The sequence below is a fragment of the Podarcis cretensis genome, assembly GCF_951804945.1.
Source record: "Podarcis cretensis genome assembly, chromosome: 1".
In the NCBI taxonomy this organism is placed as follows: domain Eukaryota; kingdom Metazoa; phylum Chordata; class Lepidosauria; order Squamata; family Lacertidae; genus Podarcis; species Podarcis cretensis.
In genome coordinates this window covers 78,526,311-78,545,782 of record NC_137170.1, presented here as the reverse complement: position 1 = coordinate 78,545,782, position 19,472 = coordinate 78,526,311, and the positions used below count along the sequence as shown (strand labels likewise).

The following is a 19,472-nucleotide window of genomic DNA, read 5'->3' as shown; positions in this document are numbered from 1 at the left end:
AGAAAATATAAATGAAAAAGTACAGCCATGTATAATGATTTTATTTATACAGCATAAGACAAATTTCTGAAATTGAATGTTAATCTAAAACAGGGGTCAGCAAACTTTTTCAGCAGGGGGCCGGTCCACTGTCCCCGAGACCTTGTGGGGGACCAGACTATATTTTGAGGAGGGGGAATGAACGAATTCCTATGCCCCACAAATAACCCAGATAAGCATTTTAAATAAAAACACAACTTCTACTCATGTAAAAACACCAGGCAGGCCCCACAAATAACCCAGAGGTACATTTTAAATAAAAGGACACATTCTACTCATGTAAAAACATGCTGATTCCCAGACCATCAGGAATTTAGAAGGTGATTGGGCCACATGGGTAGTTTGCCTACCCATGATCTAAAACAATTCAGATCTGATCCCAAATTAGCCTCTCCCCTGGCAGGTGTGCCTTTGATATAGTTTCACATCCAGGACTTGGTGCAGCCTTTATCCTAAAATAAAGTCTCCGTGTAACGTTCACTTTCATGGCCAGTTCATGTACTGAATAATGTCCTAGCCCAGTATTAAGCTGTCCTCATCTAGTAGTACAATCAATCACATCTTTTCCCCAGGAGAAAGCGGGGCTCCTGCAAATGACCTTATAGATTAGGTGCTCTCTATTTACATTCAATTTCCAGCTCCGCGCTATCTGTAGAGAATGATTATCAAGGCATGAAATTAGAAGTTTCACCCAGTGGGAAACAATTGGATATTTTGTCATTTCTTTACAGCTTCTTCTCCCTTGTTAGTGGGGAGGAGGGAAGCAATCATCAGAAAGGTCAGAAATATTTACTTACCAATATCAAGACACTGCCTAGGAGGCTTTCCTCAGTATGAAATAATTGCTGCTTGGGCTCTCAGTAATTGGGAGGGTGGGGGTGAAGAGAATGTGATGCACTAGAGAGCAGTGGGGCCTGAAATTAGAATTTCTGTCCACAGGTGGGAATCCATGGGAATGCTGCTGTTAAGCTCAGCTATATATATATATATATATATATATATATATATATATATATATATATATATATATATTAAAGAAATCAACCCATGCTTCCTTCATCCAGACACTGTTGCTCAGTGCTGGACAGGAGTAATAATGACACTAAGGACATTGTTTCTAAAAATTAGGGATGGGTGTGTATTTAATAAAGAAATCCTTGTGATGCTGAGGTACAAAGAATCTGCTCATAGTGTCTAAATCTACATTTTAAGTTCCAGTACTTTCTGGAAGCTGTCTTTCCACAGCTCCTCCTCCACAGGGAGGCAACAGTTCCACAGAGTCATGGCCTCCATGGCCTCCTCTGCCTCAAAGCTGAAAAGTCTCTGCATTTTTCTCCACTCCAAGCTTTCATTTTATTACTTATTAACACACATGATTTATTTATTTGATTGTAAACACTTCAAGACTACTTCTTTCTTTTAAGTGGGAAGCAATGTATTCATTTAATAGGCCTCACTAGGAGTCCACCAATGACCCCCTCCTGCTCCCAGAAGGCATCGTGTGGCAGCCACTGGCTGAAGAGCTCTTCTGTTAGATTTACATGCCCTTCAGATTCCATGGGTCACTCCTCTTTCCCATACCCAGGCCCAGAGTCCCCTGTAGGAATGATGACCAGGACCACTACACCTTCAACTACCATTCCTCTCAAATCACAGGAGGCAGCCAATATCATTGTTGGCTTCACAGCCCTTTTTATATCTTCCCTCCAATCCATAAAAACTGGCTGCAGCAGGCAGCATTATGTTTCCTCCAGAGTCCAAGCGCCTCCTATATAATTATGCCTTTCCCCAGCTCTAAACACAGATAACACTACTTTCCTTCCACCCTGCTGCTGCTGTGAGGAATATATTGATGCAAATGGAGGTAGAAAGACTCCTACAGCACAAACTCTTCCTTGATGTCTTTCTTGGAACTGTTTCACCCCCCAGCAGCTACCTAAAATATTTCTTTCTTTCTCAAATACAAGTCACTGGAGCTGTGTGAACATCATCCGCCTGACAAGATTCAAAAACTGATGAGGTGGGGGGTATAGCTTATTATGCACCATTGTCTACACTGGATGGATGGATGGATGGATAGTTGCATAGTTGGGAGTGGGAGAAGAAAGGACTACTCTGAATGTAAGCACATACTGTATATGCCCAAACAAGGACACCTAAATAGGAGCCTCACACATATGAACTGATCTGCTGGAAAATAAGATACAAGGCATCTGGTTAATTTTAAATGGTTGGTTACTTTTAAAAAAATAATATTGCATGTTTCACAGTAGCTCAGATGCTCTTGTAACTAAACATTAGAATGATCTGTCATGGCTTATATGAGTTACATTACTATAATAAGGTAGCATTTTAAGCATTTTGTAATCTGCAGCGTATTTATCTGTATGATACCCTGAGCTATGAAAGAGACTTTATCTCAGTTGCATGTACAGAATGTTTTGCTCTTCCCAAGGCTATTTTAACTTTTTCTATTGTATCTGGAAGCCACCTTGAGTCTTGGTCTGGAGGAAAGGGCAGGATATAGTATAAATAAGTATAACAACAACAACATCATGTATTTGCTAGAACTCTTGAGTATGCTTTGCAAAGAATCAAGAATGGTGGTGTTTAAAGTAGTGATAATGGCTAATCATTCAGAATATTCAAGCTGGTAAACATTCATGGCACAAAGTTGGTGTTATGAAATGCGTCCTGCAACTTGCATTTACCGTTTTTAACCAGGTATTCTGAAAACTGGGCCACCCCTGGTGGTTAACCTGCTTCTGATCAGTCTGTGGTTGCCAGACATCAGTATAGTAACTGATAGCAACTATTTCTTCAATACAGTGAGAATAATCCATGCAATATATGCACATATTTGTTTGGGCTTTTTAGCACAGTGGGAAGGGGCTCATCCAGAAAAATCTGCTGTGCCTTGATGGGTATTAATTAACCCATAAGCTTTTTCCTGTCACTCAGGTTAACTTGTGTCCTGGGAAAAGGTGAAGATCTCCCAGATGTTGTCACCTGCTGCTACTGATTTCTATTTATACAAGTTGCACATTAGTGATTTTCTTACATGGTACAATGTTGAACAGAAATGCATGGTTAAGCAATCTATTATGGTAAAATGAGAAAATGTGTTAAAGCACACCTGAGCTAACAAAATATTCCTCTGGATCCTTCAGGCATTTTACAAATGTTGACTTGGGGTTATTAAAAATTATTGATCTGAAACAGGGCATGAAGATTACATTAAGTAGGGCAACATCTGAATCCTAGTCAGAGGGATTATCATGCCGTGCAACTGTGTCAAATGGTTTGCAGAAAAGCAACCTTGGCATTTTGCATTTCATTAAGTTTGCTGCTTAGACACTTTTCTGCTTTTTTTAGTTTGGGCACTCCTATTCCATATTAATCTGCAGGTGAAGTGTACGTTGATATAGCAGCCACCTATTATGAAGATCAGCATTTCCAAGCTGCCTTATTTCTAAGCTGGCATATCTTATTTACCTGTCAGATGCCTTCAATTTCATGGCTGCCTTTTTTGCACTTGTCAGGGGCTCAGGAGCAGAGGCACAGGGAAGAGAGGAGATGGAGAGCGAAGGGGAAGAATCCGAGGGGAGCGTAGGAGAAGAGGACAGTGGACCGAGGGATTCCATGAGCCTCTCCAGCGAATCGGAAGATTCACAGAAGGGGGCGCCAGTGGCCAGGGGTAGGGGGTGCCCAAGGGGAACGCCCCAGGAGCAAGGGGGCAGCAGGGACTCCCAGAGCAGTAGCTGGAAATCAGGACCAGCTTCCCCACCAGAGCAGAGTGGGGGGGAAGAGTCCCAAGGATCGGGGCCAGTGCATTCCCCACCAGGGAGAGAAGATAAGGCAGGGCTGACTACGCCACCATCAGAAAGTCGGACAACGGAGGAGAGGTCAGATCCGGCCAGTGTCCCGGAAGAGGGAAGCAGTGACCGAAGTAGTGTAACGGTTAGGAGAAAGGTCACTGGGCTGGCGCGAGAGGCAAGTTCAAATGTACAGGAGCGCGGGACAGCAGAGAATGAGGATTGGGAACCGGGTCCTAAAGCCCGCCGGAGGGAGGGGGAGGAGCTAAGCGACTCAGCGTCGGAAGAGTCCAGAAAGGGCAATGCCCCAGCGGGCAGGAGGACCCAGAGGAGGAGAGAGCAGCGTAAAAGGTGGAGCAGGGCTAGGATCTTAAACTGGTGTCATAGGGGAGGAGACTCAGACGGGACTTCGCCGATCTAGGGTTTAAGACGTAGGGTTGCACGCTGTGGCTTTGAAATGGAAACTGAACTTCAATAAAGACTTTTGTACATTACTACAGCCTAGCGTTGGTCCTCTGTGAGCTGGGACCTAGAGGCAGCTCTGACAGCACTCCTCCTCTTTATTTTTACTTCCACAGTTCATTTTTAAAAATGTATTTATTTTCCAAGTGGGGTGTACTTTGTTATCAATTAACTCCATTACTAAGGAAAATGAGTGCCCATTTACGTTCACTGGTCATCCAAGGAACTCATTTTTATCCCATTGGCTGTTCCTTCAGCACAGTTTTCTTCTCCCTTATTACATGATCCAAGCCAGTGAGGTATCAGATAGGGTGAGGATGGCAAATTTTCACATAGCCTGTCAGATTTGGCTACATGACATCAGCAAGCTGGTTCAGAGTGATGGAAAACACTTCCTGTGCTTGGTTCATGACTGCATAGTGATGCTATATAGACATGCAAATGCAGAGGGCAGGATATATTTCCTTGACACTTAGTTGGGTGACCATGGTTCATAGTGCTTCTCATGGGATCAAAATGTTTGTGAAAAGTGGCTTCTGCATGTCGGCCCTGCCCTAAGCTCTTCATATAGAAATAACCATTTTTTATTAAGGTGAACTGCTATTGGAAATGTGTTGTCTAAAATGCATCTATCCCACTCTGCAATATTGATAATGTTCCACAATACTGAGCTATTCGACACACCCTTATTTTGAAACTTATTATACAATACAGAATGGGCTAAAAAAATGTAAGGAAGGAGGCATCTTTTCTACACCAGAGAAAGCAAGATCCTCATCACTAAATATTCTATATATAGCAAAGTTATTAAGTAAAGAGGACTGAATGAATGGAAAAGGCCAGCATTGTTCCTTCAAAACTTCCTTGATACTAAAAAAGCCAAATCCATGGCTCAGAGAATCAGAGGAAGAGTCAGGATATGGGCTAGGTGCTGAGGCCATTTTCACATCAGATGCACATTTGCCCAGATCCCACCTAGTTCTTTCTTTGCCACATTTTGCACACAAATCCCACCTTCAGTGCAATCATCACCATGGCTTTTCAGAGCAATCTGCTTTAAAGGTGTCATTTTGGAGTTTTCAAGGTCTAGCATACTTACATGCAACCGTATGTGCTTCATTTCCAGATTGATAAGTATGCTCAGCGGGACCTGAAGAAAGGGCTTCATTTATATGGAACTGATGGAAATATTGGCCTAACTAATGCATGGAGCATCATACAAACAGATGTAAGCTTGCGTTGTTGTTCTTTTTGTCTTTTATCCATCTGCACACAATATATCCTTTTGGCTTTGAATTTCCAGCATAATGGGATTTCATATTGGTTTCTAAAAGTGTTCTTGGGACTGCTTCAGCCCTATAAATATGTGGCACTTACTAAGCATCATGACCCTGGTACACAGGTACTTACCCATGAACCAGGACAGGTAGCCTAATAGTCCTTCCACATCTGCATCAAAATTTACCTGCAGTGGATTCCTTAGCAGCTTTGGGCTTATTTTCATCTGCTCTTCTTCATGCAGACATGGGCAAATTGTCTAAAAGTACCTATTTTTAGTAGCATGGGCAGGCAGTGAAAATTCATTGAAGGGGATAGAACCAAGCCACTCCATCTCGCAAGTGATTTTAATGCACAGGAGATGTCACATTTCCATTATAATTTTGGAACGGTAGTGGATACAATGGGAAATAAGCTAATCTGGTCTCTCTGGCAGTTTATATGGTAGAACCTTTTGATTTCTCCATTTTTCTCTTCTTTGCCTGAGGCACCTTTCCATATGTCAGGGAGCAAAGAAGGAGAACATTTCCCTTATCTCTGTATTTGTTTAATCTATTGTATACCGTGATGACGCACCACTACTCCCAAATCATTTAAATGTAGAAATTAGTCCCATCAATGTTGGTGATGTGGACTTGGGGAGTTCAAGATATGAACTCCATATTAGAACTTCTAGGCAAATTGTGAGCCAAGACCAAACCTCTCTGGAGTTTGGTATCAGTTTATTACTAGCTCAAACCTGGCTCTGGTCCCAGCATCAGCCCTCCACAGTGTCATCTCTTATGTTCAAAAGTATTTGTTTGTACTATTTCTATACCATCTTTCAAAGTTGTTCACAGTAATAAAAATAATCAAAAACACAGCAAACCATATAAAACACAGTAAACGGAAAATGTACTGGGACAGGCACTGGACAGTGACAATAAAAGGGCTATTGCTGTGACCTTCATTAGATGGTAACAGCATTGTGGATACCAATTGCTGTTGGATGGCCATCTGTCCGGTATTGCAAGTCATACCTCGAGTTGAATATGCTTCAGGTTGAGCGCGCTTGAGTTGCGCTCCGCAGCAACCAAGAAGTAACGGAGTGCGTTACTTCCGGGTTTCGCCACTTGCGCATGCGCATACACTCAAAATGACGTCACTCGCATGCGCGGAAGTGGCAAAATGCGACCTGCACACGCTCAGATGTGTCTTGTGTTCCATTCGGGATGCGAACGGGGCTCCGGAACAGATCCCGTTTGCATCCCGAAGTACCACTGTAATGAACTGGGATGCCTGCAATTGCAGGAAGTCAGACTAAATTGCACTTGAGGTCCCTTCCAATTCTAAAGTTCTATGACACTAAAACCCAATACATAAAATTAAACAAGCTGAATGTGTTAATCCATAATAAAAATACTAAAATAGTATTTCAATATGCACTGCAGTTTTTAGGCTGTCTGATGTGCTCTGTGCCTTCCCTTGATGTGAGTAATTGCTCCAGATTTACTGCAATTAATCACTGGGAATCCTTGTGTTTAAATATTCCTTTTGTACTCAACACAATAGGAGAGGTTTGTTATAATCCCAGTGGCTCCACAGTGTTATCTTGAGTAGCTACATTGTCTGCCAAGATTCCTCTTATACATTTTCATGGATGTGCATTCCCAATCCTATATTGCTGTGACATATTGCTTTGCACAAATGGGAAATGCTATTAATTTTAGGAACTCTGGAAGAGCAAGGAACTAAAGGAGTTATTGCAGGGAGTATATATTAATCCAATTTCAAGAAAGGTAGTGCAAAAAAAAAATCAATAACCTATTCAACATAGCCCATGGGGGCCCAGAATATGGAACCCCTTTAAAATATATGGTGGCTGTAATAAGACATTCAGTTACTCAAGAAACTAATTCTGAAAACAAAAACAAGAGCCCAGTTTTGAAATACTGTAAATTATATTGGATTTCTCTGTTAGTGCAATAGACTTGATCCTTTACAAAGTAGTAAATAAACATCCACCTTAGAAGATTTTATCCGGAGGGATTTGAGAGGCAAGAAGGCACAGCAGCAAATCTCCCAATCGCTAGGGACGAGAGACTATCATGAATCTGCTTAGCATCCCCACCACCCTTCTTTTTTCCTGTGTGAACAACGTAGTTACGAATAATTTTGATCACAGTTGGTATACCACACCTTTCCTTTTATTGTTCCACAAGATGGTACTGGGATACTATGAAGTTCAAGTATCCAACCAAGCTTTTTTTAGTTCAGAATTGTCACATCCCAAGTAGTGATGAGTGTTTCCTTGCCTGCCACTGACCTCCAATGCTTTCAGAATAAGCTACAGTTATTCCCCCCCAAAACGAGAAAATCACTCCCCTTACTCACACCCCGTTGTGGTTGCAAGTGAAGTGGGGTTCACTCCCTCCACTCCTCCATGAGCCTCTAAGGTCTCTCACCACGTCCTGCCTGTGAGCCTTTAGGTTTCATAGATGCAGCAAGTTAGATGAAGACTATTTTGAAGCCGCAGCAGGAATATCTCAGAATGGTGAATGAATTCACGTGCCCAGGCTGCACAGTGCTGTAGGCTGTATTTCAGGTTTGCAGACTGGAGTGTGCGAGAGAAGCCTGAACTCCTCCAGCGAACATTTTGCCTGCTTAGCCAGAACTGTAAATCGCTCACCTTCACGAGGCACTAAAATGCTCATCCACATGCTGGGAAAGTACGATGGGAGAGATACAAATCAAAGTTTAGTACTCTGCTACTTGGAGAAAAGTTTGCTGGCTGCAATCTCAGCTCCCAGATCATGAATATCTCTATTACTAACTGTCAAAGACAATTTCAAGGCAGAGTATATGCAACTCTGAAGCCACTCATCTTTACAAAAATGGTTTCATTGCTGTAACCATTTCATTTGCTGTTCTTTATTTTTTTCTAGTGATAATAGTATACTTGAAAAATAATATCATTCCGCTTTGGTGTGCTGGCAATCCAGCGTTTGATGACAATCCATTTGCTGAGTCATGGGTTTTTTATTATTAAATACCAAGCAGAAGAAATTAAGAAAAGAAATAGTTTTTCTGCTGGGTTTCCTCTACCACCACTATCACATTGACATAAATGTTAGTTCTTTTCTCATTTTTCTTATGAAATGCACAGATCTCAACCAATAACGCTTTCTTGGGCTTTCATTTATACCTAACATAGGGTTAACGTAGTGGTTCTGTGCAGTGTGGACTGGATTCTCCACCCTCTGGTGGGAATGTTTCCTCCCCTGAATCTCCAAGGGCAGTGAAAAGAGCAATTCAGAACTATTAGGATTCTGGCAGTGCTACTTCTACAACTCCTGATGTAGGCAGGCTTCTTTTTCTTGCCCCTTTTTTGCAGTGGTTGAACCCACCAACTATCTGACGAGGAGGTGCATTTCTGGAAGTAAATAGTTCAGTCACCCACCTGACCCCTATGATAAGATCAGAGTGAGTGACATGCTTTGATGTCACAGTGGACCTGGGAAGACATGGGGACGCTTCTGGCTGCCACTAGCTTAACTGCCATAGACAAGGTTTCTAAATGCTAGGGGACCTTTGGGAGACCTTAGAATTCTAAGGTCAATTACAAAATTTTATAAAATTAAAACAAGTCAATATTTTAATAAGAAATTAAGAAAGTGCTGCAAGAGAATTGCACTGAATATTCTATGATGACGGGATACCTATTGAAGTCCATTGGTTCCCCATCTGATTTGCCAGTGTCCTTGTGGCTTCTAAGCCCTTGCATGTCCTCCTTGTCCAATGGGCTTTCCCCTCTTTCTTTATTTTCAGTTCAGATGCTGTGGAGTGTCAAACTTCACCGACTGGTTTGAAGTGTACAATACCACACGAGTGCCAGATTCATGCTGCTTGGAATTCAGTGAAAACTGTGGTCTTCATTCCCCAGGGACCTGGTGGAAAGCTGTGAGTAGCTGTCAAAACTTAATTCTTATTTTAACCAAGCTGACCTAGAATTGTAAAAGGAAAAAGGGCTTGGGCAGCATAGTTGCCAGATACTGTTGTTTCATGATCTAGCATGTGTCAAAAAGCCTGCAAATGACACATTCACCATGAATTTGTATGATTATTTGATGAACAACAAAGAAAAGTCTTTGCTGACAAGATGTAAAAGAAACAGCTCACCTTAAAGCACAAACAGAGAAAGAGCACGAGCTTAAGGCTAGAGCGTGTTGTTAGAGTAAGATCTAAGTGGCCATTGCAGAACAAGTTCTGGTGGTAAAGTCAACACATGCCGGTTTTCATTATGGGTGTGCACTAGCCTACAAAGGAAAACCCCCCACAATATATTTTCTAGGAAATATTTCTGCAGGACCAGTGTATTATGGCACCCAACTAGGAGTACAGGTGGTTGGCATGTCCCAAGTATAGATAAGAGTGTTGTATTTGGAAGGACAATGCCAAAAAACTATGCTCAGCCAAGAAGGTTGCTGGGTGATCTTAAGCTAGTGTCTTCCCCAGTTTATGTCACAGGGCTTTTCCAATGATCCAAACCCATTGTTACAGAAAGGACAGGTAATAACTATTTTATTTATGTGCTGGTTCAACAGATCCTACTATGCAACCATTAGCGCTCATGTTTGATATACCAAAAGCAGAGCCAGGGGATCACCAAATGTAATGTTATCTCTGTACAGTTGCTATGAAGCCAATACAAGCTGCTGTATCAATGGAAATATTTTTATTTGAGAAGTAATTGCCTTATAGTTGCCTTTGCACAACCTGCCATTGCGCCTGTGCTTGAAGTAGAAAGGTTTACAGTTGAATTTAGAAATGTAGATATTTGACTCACATTGGGTAAAGCGGGGGTTCGAAAGAACTTTCTCCTTATTACTGCATCTTGCACGCAGCATGCATCCATGTCTTCTTCAGATGTATAATGTTTGAACCCTTAACACCACACTTCATTGTAAGCGAGCCTCCTACCCCCGGGGTATTGCACTTCCAGTGAATGCTGAGATAGAGCAAACTGCGTAAACTTGAAATGTCAGTCTTGTCATTGCTACTTGTGTCTTTTGACTCCCCACACACCAAAAATTCATGTTTCTCAGTAAATAAGCATTCTCATGGTCTTTCCCCCCCCCTCTCTTTTAAAGCCTTGTTATGAAACAGTGAAAATATGGCTCCAGGAAAACCTGTTAGCTGTGGGAATTTTTGGACTGTGTACAGCTTTGGTTCAGGTAAGATTTTAACTTATTGCTGGGGTGCTTTCTGTTGGTTTCTACATGCAAGGGCAGTGAAGGGTCTAAATGTCTTTCAGCTTTTCTTTCTCTCACAGACGCATTAGTCCAATATTGACTGTCAGACCCATAATATGAGGGCTCCTCCAGCAAAAATTGTACACGTGTGTGTGAGAGAGAAAGACATGTCTCTCCAACTGCTGTTCGCCATTAAATTTGGAGGCCTATTTCGATGATTTTCCCTTCACTGCTGCACTCCCCTTCCATCGCCTTGGGGAACCCATGGAAGCTAATGTGTGGAAGGGGACTGCACCTCCTGGGTCTGTACTCAGCATCTAACCATAGATTGCAGGAACCTGGAAAGAGAGAATTTCCTTGTTAACAAGGCTGGCAGGGACTGTGATGTTGGTTGGGGATGCTGCCAGGAGACACAGTTCCCCTTCTGGGAGTAGGACTAATGTCTTACATCTCTTAAGGGCAGCCTTTAATCCTGCAAATTACATGCAGTTAGTTTGCTTATCTTCTATTAACATGAATGATGCTTATGCTGCTTTTCCGGCATGAGCTCTGAAGCTCCCATTCATGTCAGTGGGGAGAATTTGTGAGCAGCTGCTGTGTGATTTGGGTCATTGTGTACCGCATTCCCTACTTTAGCCATTGTGTTAGTTACCACAGTCTCCTTTTAGCTCACCATGATTCTAGATTAATTTGTCTACAAGCAAGTGCACTGAACAGCACCTCTTTCCCCATTGGACACTGGAATCCCTAGGACAGGAGGTGGGGCAACTTGTGACCGTCCAGATATTGTTGGATTTTAGCTCCCATTCATCCTAGCCAGTAGTCGGAAATGATGGCAGTTGCAGTCTAGTGACATATGTCTCCATGCCCTTGGACAAGAATGCCCTCCTAAAAGAATCAACAGCTCTACCTTTTTGGAGTGTTTCATGTGGCCATAAGCCAAGCACATTCCGGAATGCCATTTTGTTTGGGGCTGGCATTGTTATAGGGCCCTTGGAAGCTTTTCTTAAGTTACTACGTAGTATTCCCCATGTTAAACATATTATGTGCCAAGAGTCAACACTAAAAGATACACATTGAAATATAGGTAATAGACCACTGTTGAGTTGCATGTCGTTTAATATTGATATGCCTTTTGTACCTACAGATTCTTGGACTGACATTTGCAATGACCATGTACTGTCAGGTTGTCAAGGCAGATACCTACTGTGCATAGAAATCATAGTCAACGTCTGTCAGCCATGGCTCACCTCTCTACAAGACAAAAGAGGACTCTTCTTCATGCTCATACTTTTTTTTCTATGTAAAATAAACTGTGTATAATCTTCTCTGGAAATTTTGTGACTCACCTTAGTTTGTCACCATCGGAACTCAGACTTGCTTGGACAAAGGAAACTACTAAGTAACAAGAAAGAAAGAAAAATTGTTCCCCTTTTGCACAGACTGGCAAGTGGGAAGAGGCTGCTGCTTTCATTTTCCTGGAGGCTGCTGGCAAATAGAAGTTTTCCTGCATGGAAATAGAGAATCAAGTTGTAGCAACGCAAGTGCAGAGGATGTGGAGGTTCCATTTAACTGGAGTTTGTCTTTAACAACAGCCAGTGTGGCGGATCCAAGAAGTATGCTTCTGAACTCCAGATTTTACCGTGGAGGGAAATGGCTCCAGGAAACTTTTCTACTTAAGGAAGTGGTTTCAGTTTTGTGGCCTCTGAAGTCAGCTCAGACAGGATCTACCCTGGCCTACATTGTAGGTGATCTGTAAGCAGAAATTGGGTCCTGTCTTGCAGACTAAATCACTAGTGGTACACACATGATGTGTGAAAATTTATACAACATATGTGGATTCATACACTCTGAGCAGTATAAAGAAAAGTAGTCTAGCAGCTGCCTAAATAAGTAGGGAAGGGTTCTATCCTGTTCTATATTCAATGGGACCATGCATTCATTCAAAAGGAAATAGTAGATAATTATTTCTTGGAAAGGACATTTTGGCCATTGGAAAACACAACAAGAAGCAAGGAGTTGTCTTTCTGTCACTGTCCTCTGGATTTTCTTTTAAATGTCATTCCAGTTTCAACTTACATTGTGTTTCTCATTTCCAGGCTTGAAGTACAACAAAGAACTTTAAGCGACTTGTCACTAATATGCCATTTCATTAATTTGCTCCCTACTAATTTCATCTTCAACTAGGCTAGGCTTACCAGGCATCAGAACAATCTATTAATATACACTTGTTTGAGTTGGGGTTTTTTGACCTTGTACCTCTATTAAAAGAACTAAATCAAATTATCTCTATGAAGAGTAAGGACGTTTGCATAATTTTCCTGCTAACATAGGTAGCCCTAGATAATGGCAGGCATTTGTCTGTTTCTTTTGCAAGCTTCTTGTACATCCCTATAGCCTTTTGCCTGCTATAGTATAGGCTATAGAGCCAGAATTTTGCTGCACGCCACCCCTCAATCTCTGAGCATTGCAAGATTCCAGGCACTGGCACAACAGAGACTGTGGTGTCTTTATGATATATGGTTTATTAACACATATATGTAGCCTGAGCCTATGATGGAGGGGCTCACAGCATTAACATCCCAACAGGGTCTATGTTTCTCCCATAGCCACAGCTTTGGATTGAAACATTGCTCTCCCTCTCTCTGCAGCTTGCTGCTTCACTTCTAGGTCATATCACTCCCACTTTTAACTCTAAACTCTGGCTTTGTCCTTCTAACTAACAGCGAACTGAGAGAGGCACTCCATCTATTTGTCATCTTGCATACCTCTTAACGGTCCATCACCTAGACGAGCACCTCAACATGGGAAGCTAGCCTGGATCCAGGGGGTTGAAGGATCTCGCATAGAGCCTACTTTCTTCCCCCATCCTCCCAAACTCATAACAATATTCTCTTACCTTCTTACCAGCAAACATGCAGACCTAGGTGCTAGTGTGGCATGTCAGGTCCTCTCTTATGCTGGCAAACTGCAGTGTGTAATCTGTGAGCAAAAAAAGATAGTGATCAGTTCAGCTGGCCATTAAAAAGAACATATTAACATGTGACACAAGCATTTTAGTATGTAAGCAAGCATCAAGAGAGACACTGTGCTAGTAAATCAGAGTTTGCTCCAACCCTAATAGTTCGTACTATGTCTGCTCTAGTCACACAACAAAGCCAGCATGTAAACCCTATTTTTACAAGCTAGGGAGCCATTACACGTACAGTTACCCTTCCTGATTTTCTCCCCCTTGAACAGCTGAGGGGAGTTAACCTGCCCTTCCCATTCTCCCCACCTTCAGATTCAGCTGCTCCTTTGTGCTTGCCATTCTGCCTGTTAATATGCAGTCCTGGATTGGAGTATATAGGAATATGCAGATTAATTCCCACTATTTATAAATCTGGAAAATCTCATCAGATGAGTTAAGCTCAAGTGATATCATAGCTTTAAATATTTTCTTTTGAGCAACCTTTTGGCTGCAAAGAGTCACTCAGTAGAGTTAATAAAATAAAACAAGCTAAATATGCCATTGGGTGTTAACAGTCAAGAGTTTATGTATCACAGGTAGGACTCGCAGAAACCCATCTGAATTCTGGAGAGCTTCCACCAATCAGTAGACAGTAGTGCACTAGATGGGTCAATGGTCTGACTCAGGAACATAGAAAGGTTGCCTTCTACTAAGAGTCTTGGACACCACAAAAGATTTGAGAGGGGGGAAGCATGTAGTCTCAGCACCCACCCAAGAACTATGACATTTTGTGAAGATCTGGAAACATAACGGCAATATTGAGAGAGTCTAGAGCCTTCAGCTATTGCTGACATCACAGTTAGGCGATAGCACAATTATACATGAACTGCAGATGTGGGTTTAAGGGCCCATGGTCTATAATCTTTTGCATCAAAGATGAAAGTATATCCTGCCATATGAGCAAAGAACCAGAGCCAAGTTGAGAAGCAGGCAGCTATGGGAAACAAACAAAGTGTACAATAAAAACTAGGAAGTAAATTTCCCACCATGCATCCGAATCGTTCTCACTACCCCTCATCCTTAGTGTAACTTGTGCAAGCTTTTAATAATGATGTCCTCAAGCAATAGCATCTCTCTCTCTGGCATCTGCTTCCTTTCCCCACCTTTTTCTTACATATGAACAGATTGCAACTTGGGAGTTCCCTTGCTGTTAGTTGTTGTCATGGTTCATTACCGCTGTTGTATTCACAAGCATGCCTATTGATAGCTTGTGGATTTGCAGAATAATGGAGTGATGGAATACATTAATAAAACATTGCTTCCAAAAAGATTAAAGACAGATGAAATCTATTTATGGAGGTCCCCATCATTAAAAATTAACACAGCAGTCCTGGTGGCTCAGCAGATAAAAGCACAGAAGTTGTGCTGTAGAGGTGAATGGGACAGGATGTTCCCACAAGAGGTCTTAAATTAATCCTTTCGTAGTATTGCCTCCAAAGAGGAGGGAACTACTATTGGGGGGAAGAAAAAAAAGTTGCATTTTTGGTGCTCTCTCTGGAAACTGCAGTTCTGCTGAATGGATGCTGCAGTACCAGTGTGCCGTGTGGAAATTTAGATGAGCAGCCCTGCTGCTCTTTCCAGTGAATCCTTGCCATCTATCACAGAGATGCAGGGATTGCCATTTCTCTACCAGCAACAAACCATGCAAACAGCAATATCCATAGGGCCGTGCTACATTTAAGCAGCAGCGATCTGTCAGCAAAACTCATTATCTTGTCCAGAATGGATTCTGATGCCCTTCGGTAGAAGGCTTAAAGGGGTCCTCTGCTAGGCCTTATGAAATGAATCGAGAAGTCAGAGTTACAAATGCACACATCCTTGTCCTATTGTGTGCAACCAATGGACTTGTTTCCAAGCTGCTGATGAGATATGTTCCAGAGCATGCAAACCCACACAGCGTATTTCACTTTAAAACCAAAGGAACTAAAACTGACCAGTTGAAGGTTGAGCCCAGTTGTGAAATCATCTGTTTAGAAGCAGCTTTCTGGACACAACACTGCCAACCTTGGTGCTAAGGCAAACAGCGGCTGCATGTAATGCCAGAAACAATGCAGTTCAAGGGGAAAGGATTTCATCCAACACCAGCCATCAAAGAGAGGAATCTGCAGCTAAGCTACAGCTTACACATCCTGCAACCAACTCTTGCCGTAATCCCTCACCTGCTGTGTTCTATTAGCCAGCCACTCTAGTCCTCCATTTTTTTGAGATGAGGAAAAGGAGTTCACTTCTGACTAAGCCACTCCCTTGCTCCTGAATCCACAATAAGCAACACCCACAAAAGATTTTTTAACAACTTGCCCTGTGCACATGCCCCACACAACTAGTTTGTTGGCCAGGCGCGCATTCAGAGCAGCATGAAAGAAGCCAGTGCCGCTGTTTTTCTATGTCATGATAAGCACAGGGCTTTTAAATGTACAACATGACCAAAGCCATTTAGGGTTCGGGTGTTGAGCCTGCCCCTAAATATATGGGTTTGGGTCCTTGGTGCTTCATTTCTTGTTTATGGCCCAAGGCCTTATTGTAATCCTATCAAAGTCAATGCAAATTAGGATGTGGGTTTACATTTCCGTCTATCATTTGTTGGGACTGTGTTGTCTTGTGTCTACTATGAATATACCTGATGCAGTGTGTGCTTTAAATATACTGTAAAAATAACTATTGATAGCTGCCCAGTTTTGTTAACTGTCCGGGGGGCGGGGGGAGAAGGAGTACCCTACCACACAGAATTAATGATCGATTACTGATCTATAAATAGATCTATGACACTTATTTCATCTTTTCTTTTAATTGTACTGCTGTTTAGCCACAGCAACAAAAGTGAATTTGCCATACATGCTATGGATGGATATGCACCTTATAAATAGGAAGAGGCTTATTAGGAAGATAGTGCAATGTTGTCTCAGAGGTTCTCGGGCAGAGGCCTGTTGCGGTTAAAGCTTTCTGTATATAACAGGACAGGATTCTGCAGGTGAAAAAAGTACTGCTGTCACCCTTGGCTCACAAGGTTGTGCTCTAACTATGGCACAAAAATGAAGGGGAGGGGCTTACTCCCAAGACACTTGACACTTAGACACTTGAAGGCCATTTTGCAAAACAAGTGGGGCAGAGCTGAGTTTGAAACTGGAATGTACACTGGCAAAACGTCTAGGCTAGACATCAAACAATGGCACACGCATTTTCCCCTACCTTAAAAAGAAAGAGTAGCAGAGAAACAGTGGGGTAGAGGAGGGAAAGGATCTGTTAACCCTTTCCTCCCCAGTCATTTTGTTTCTCTCAAAATTGCTGTTCCTCACCTGCTCTTTGTCTCACAGATGAAACTATGGATTTACTAGTATGGAAAGAAAAGCACCTTGAAGAGCCAAGGCCAAGCAGAAAAAAGCTGCTTGAGGAAGACCCCCTCCTCCCAGCTATTCTTCCATTCAAACTCCTAGTCTCTTGAGGCTCTTTTGCTTTTTAAAAAAAGGGGGGGGAGAGGCAGGCAAAAGATGCATGTGACTCCCGGTCTCAGCCGGTTTAGCGCAGAAAATTATAGCAACCCCTGTTTTTGCATTTTTAGATGTGCACTTAAAATATCTCAGGTGGATACCTGGAAATGTAATGTGCAAAGAGGCCCATGTGTCCTATTGATGATGTGAGAGATTTGAGCTCATTGGAGCCTACACCCAACACTTTTGTAAATGTTGCCCTCCATTTTGCAAAACATTTTCAACTCGTATGTAGCTTTATTTCATTTCAGGTTCCATTTTGAATATAAATTCTTTCCAGTGTTACCTGTTCCTGATCATTGTAGCTTTCCTTGGGTTTCTTGGATAGTCTTGCTGCAACAAAAAGGAATGGTATATTTTCATGCACCTCATAGGAAGGGGGGAAAGCTATACATTATTTTTTAAAAACTTATTAAATATTCTTTAAAGTTTACAGTGGAATGTGTTTTGTATTCTCTAATACCTATGTATAAAATTATAATATATGCTGTCATACCTAAAATCACTTTCAAGTTTTATTTACGTGGAAAAAATATATATGGCACATTTCTCTATTCACAAGTTTTAATTCCAATTTTTTGCATGCATGGAGGAAGTGGGGAATGGGGACTAGAAAGAAAAATGGTATGTACAAGGACAGTACTTCATGATACAGAAAACCTGTGGTTCAATTTTATTACTACAACTCTCTATCTGTGTGTATATATATGCAATCTGGCCTACTATTGCAGAAAGGAAAATACAATGACATGACTCTATTAAGGATTTGTTAACACCCCATGCATACAACTGTTTTATAGTTCACCTGCCCACACCTAGTGCTGGCATTAGTATGGGACATTTGCCATATTGTAGATGCATGGTTTCAACTAAGATAATAATGATTTTAATATGATTCCCAATGAGTATTTCACAAAGTTATAATATACTTAAACATGCTGGTGTTTGAAAGAAGGTCCTGATTTGGTTTCCCATCCAAACACAATACCACCAAGTAAAATGTTAGGAAATAATGATTCACTATCACCATTATTTGTTTGTTTTATATGCTTCCTCTCTGTCAAGGCACCTAAGGCAGTTTAAAATTAAACCCTAAAACAAATACATTCTATAAAACCAAGACAGACAGAATCCTCCTATGTCAGCTGGGAGTTGATGCAACCTGCAGTCCCTGGCCTGGGCTCCCTTGCTTCTGCCTTCCATGGGGTACGAAGGTATTTGCAGCGCTCAGAGAATAATACATTTATCACCATGGGAAAAGTTGCAAGAATACATTACCAGACTGAGTACTGTTGGCAGGGTAACTGCTGTGGTATGCAGACAAGAGTTTCCATTTCCAAACAGTCTTACATCACTAGTGGTAAGTAAAAAAAACCAACAGTGGTATCTCCACTGTGTCATAGGAACAAAGGCAGCTGCTTTATACTGAGTCAACTGGTCCAGCTAACTCAGTACTGTCTGCAGGCAGTAGCACCCACCCCCTTCCGGGTTTCAGAGGGAGGACATTCCCGGCCCTACCTGAAGATGCCAAGAATTGCACAAGGGACCCTCTGCATGCACACCATACTGCGCCATGGCCCTTCCCTTCCCCACTTCAGTTCACACCAGCAGTTTCACTTCCCATTGAATTCATTCCTGGGTTACCACCATCACCAATGAAACTACCGCGTCTAATAAGAGGGTCGGGGTGGAAAACTTGCCATTATTCACAGCACTTCTAATGTGTGATTAGAAACATGGATGTAAGAAATAAAATTTTATGGAGTTCACCAAACTCAAAAAGTTAAGCACTGATGCACAGTGTAGCCACAATGCATGCCTGACATGCAGCCTTAACACAATCCCAAAATATACTGACCAACACTGAAAAATAAGTGGCAAGTGAAAACCTAAACAGATAACTTGCAGAAATCACACGGTCATAATGGCTGCTTCCCATTTTACAATTTTCAGCCAAAAGAGAGTTCCTTCATGTGACTTCCGTGATTCCATCACACAATTTTGAATAAAATAAACTTCTTATGTAGGTCATGACCAGAAGTATTCATGTAGAATTGTCATGAAATATTGGCATAATGGGTCTGATTCTGAGTATCAGCAGGAATATGAATGTCAGTCCTTTAACCCTTCAGCTATATAAGTTTTCAATAAA

The 19,472-nt window shown here is 41.8% G+C and overlaps 2 protein-coding genes across 11 annotated transcripts in view; one reads left to right on the top strand and one right to left on the bottom strand.

The window, feature by feature from the left end:
* Window positions 1–17,874, top strand: part of TSPAN4 (tetraspanin 4) — a 519,577-nt gene extending 501,703 nt beyond the window's left edge. For all 10 annotated transcript variants that reach the window (XM_079985200.1, XM_079985195.1, XM_079985199.1 and 7 more), the window contains 4 exons: window positions 5,443–5,544; window positions 9,402–9,533; window positions 10,724–10,807; window positions 11,973–17,874. In XM_079985200.1, the coding sequence (XP_079841326.1) occupies window positions 5,443–5,544; window positions 9,402–9,533; window positions 10,724–10,807; window positions 11,973–12,041 (387 nt within the window). In that variant the 3' untranslated portion in view covers window positions 12,042–17,874. The remainder of the gene's footprint in view (window positions 1–5,442; window positions 5,545–9,401; window positions 9,534–10,723; window positions 10,808–11,972) is intronic.
* CHID1 (chitinase domain containing 1) overlaps window positions 11,927–19,472 on the bottom strand; it is a 129,741-nt gene continuing 122,195 nt past the window's right edge. Inside the window, exons 17-18 of the transcript XR_013841268.1 lie at window positions 12,175–17,653; window positions 11,927–12,079 (exon numbers count right to left, since the gene is read on the bottom strand). The gene's annotated coding sequence lies outside the window, so the exon portion shown is untranslated. The remainder of the gene's footprint in view (window positions 12,080–12,174; window positions 17,654–19,472) is intronic.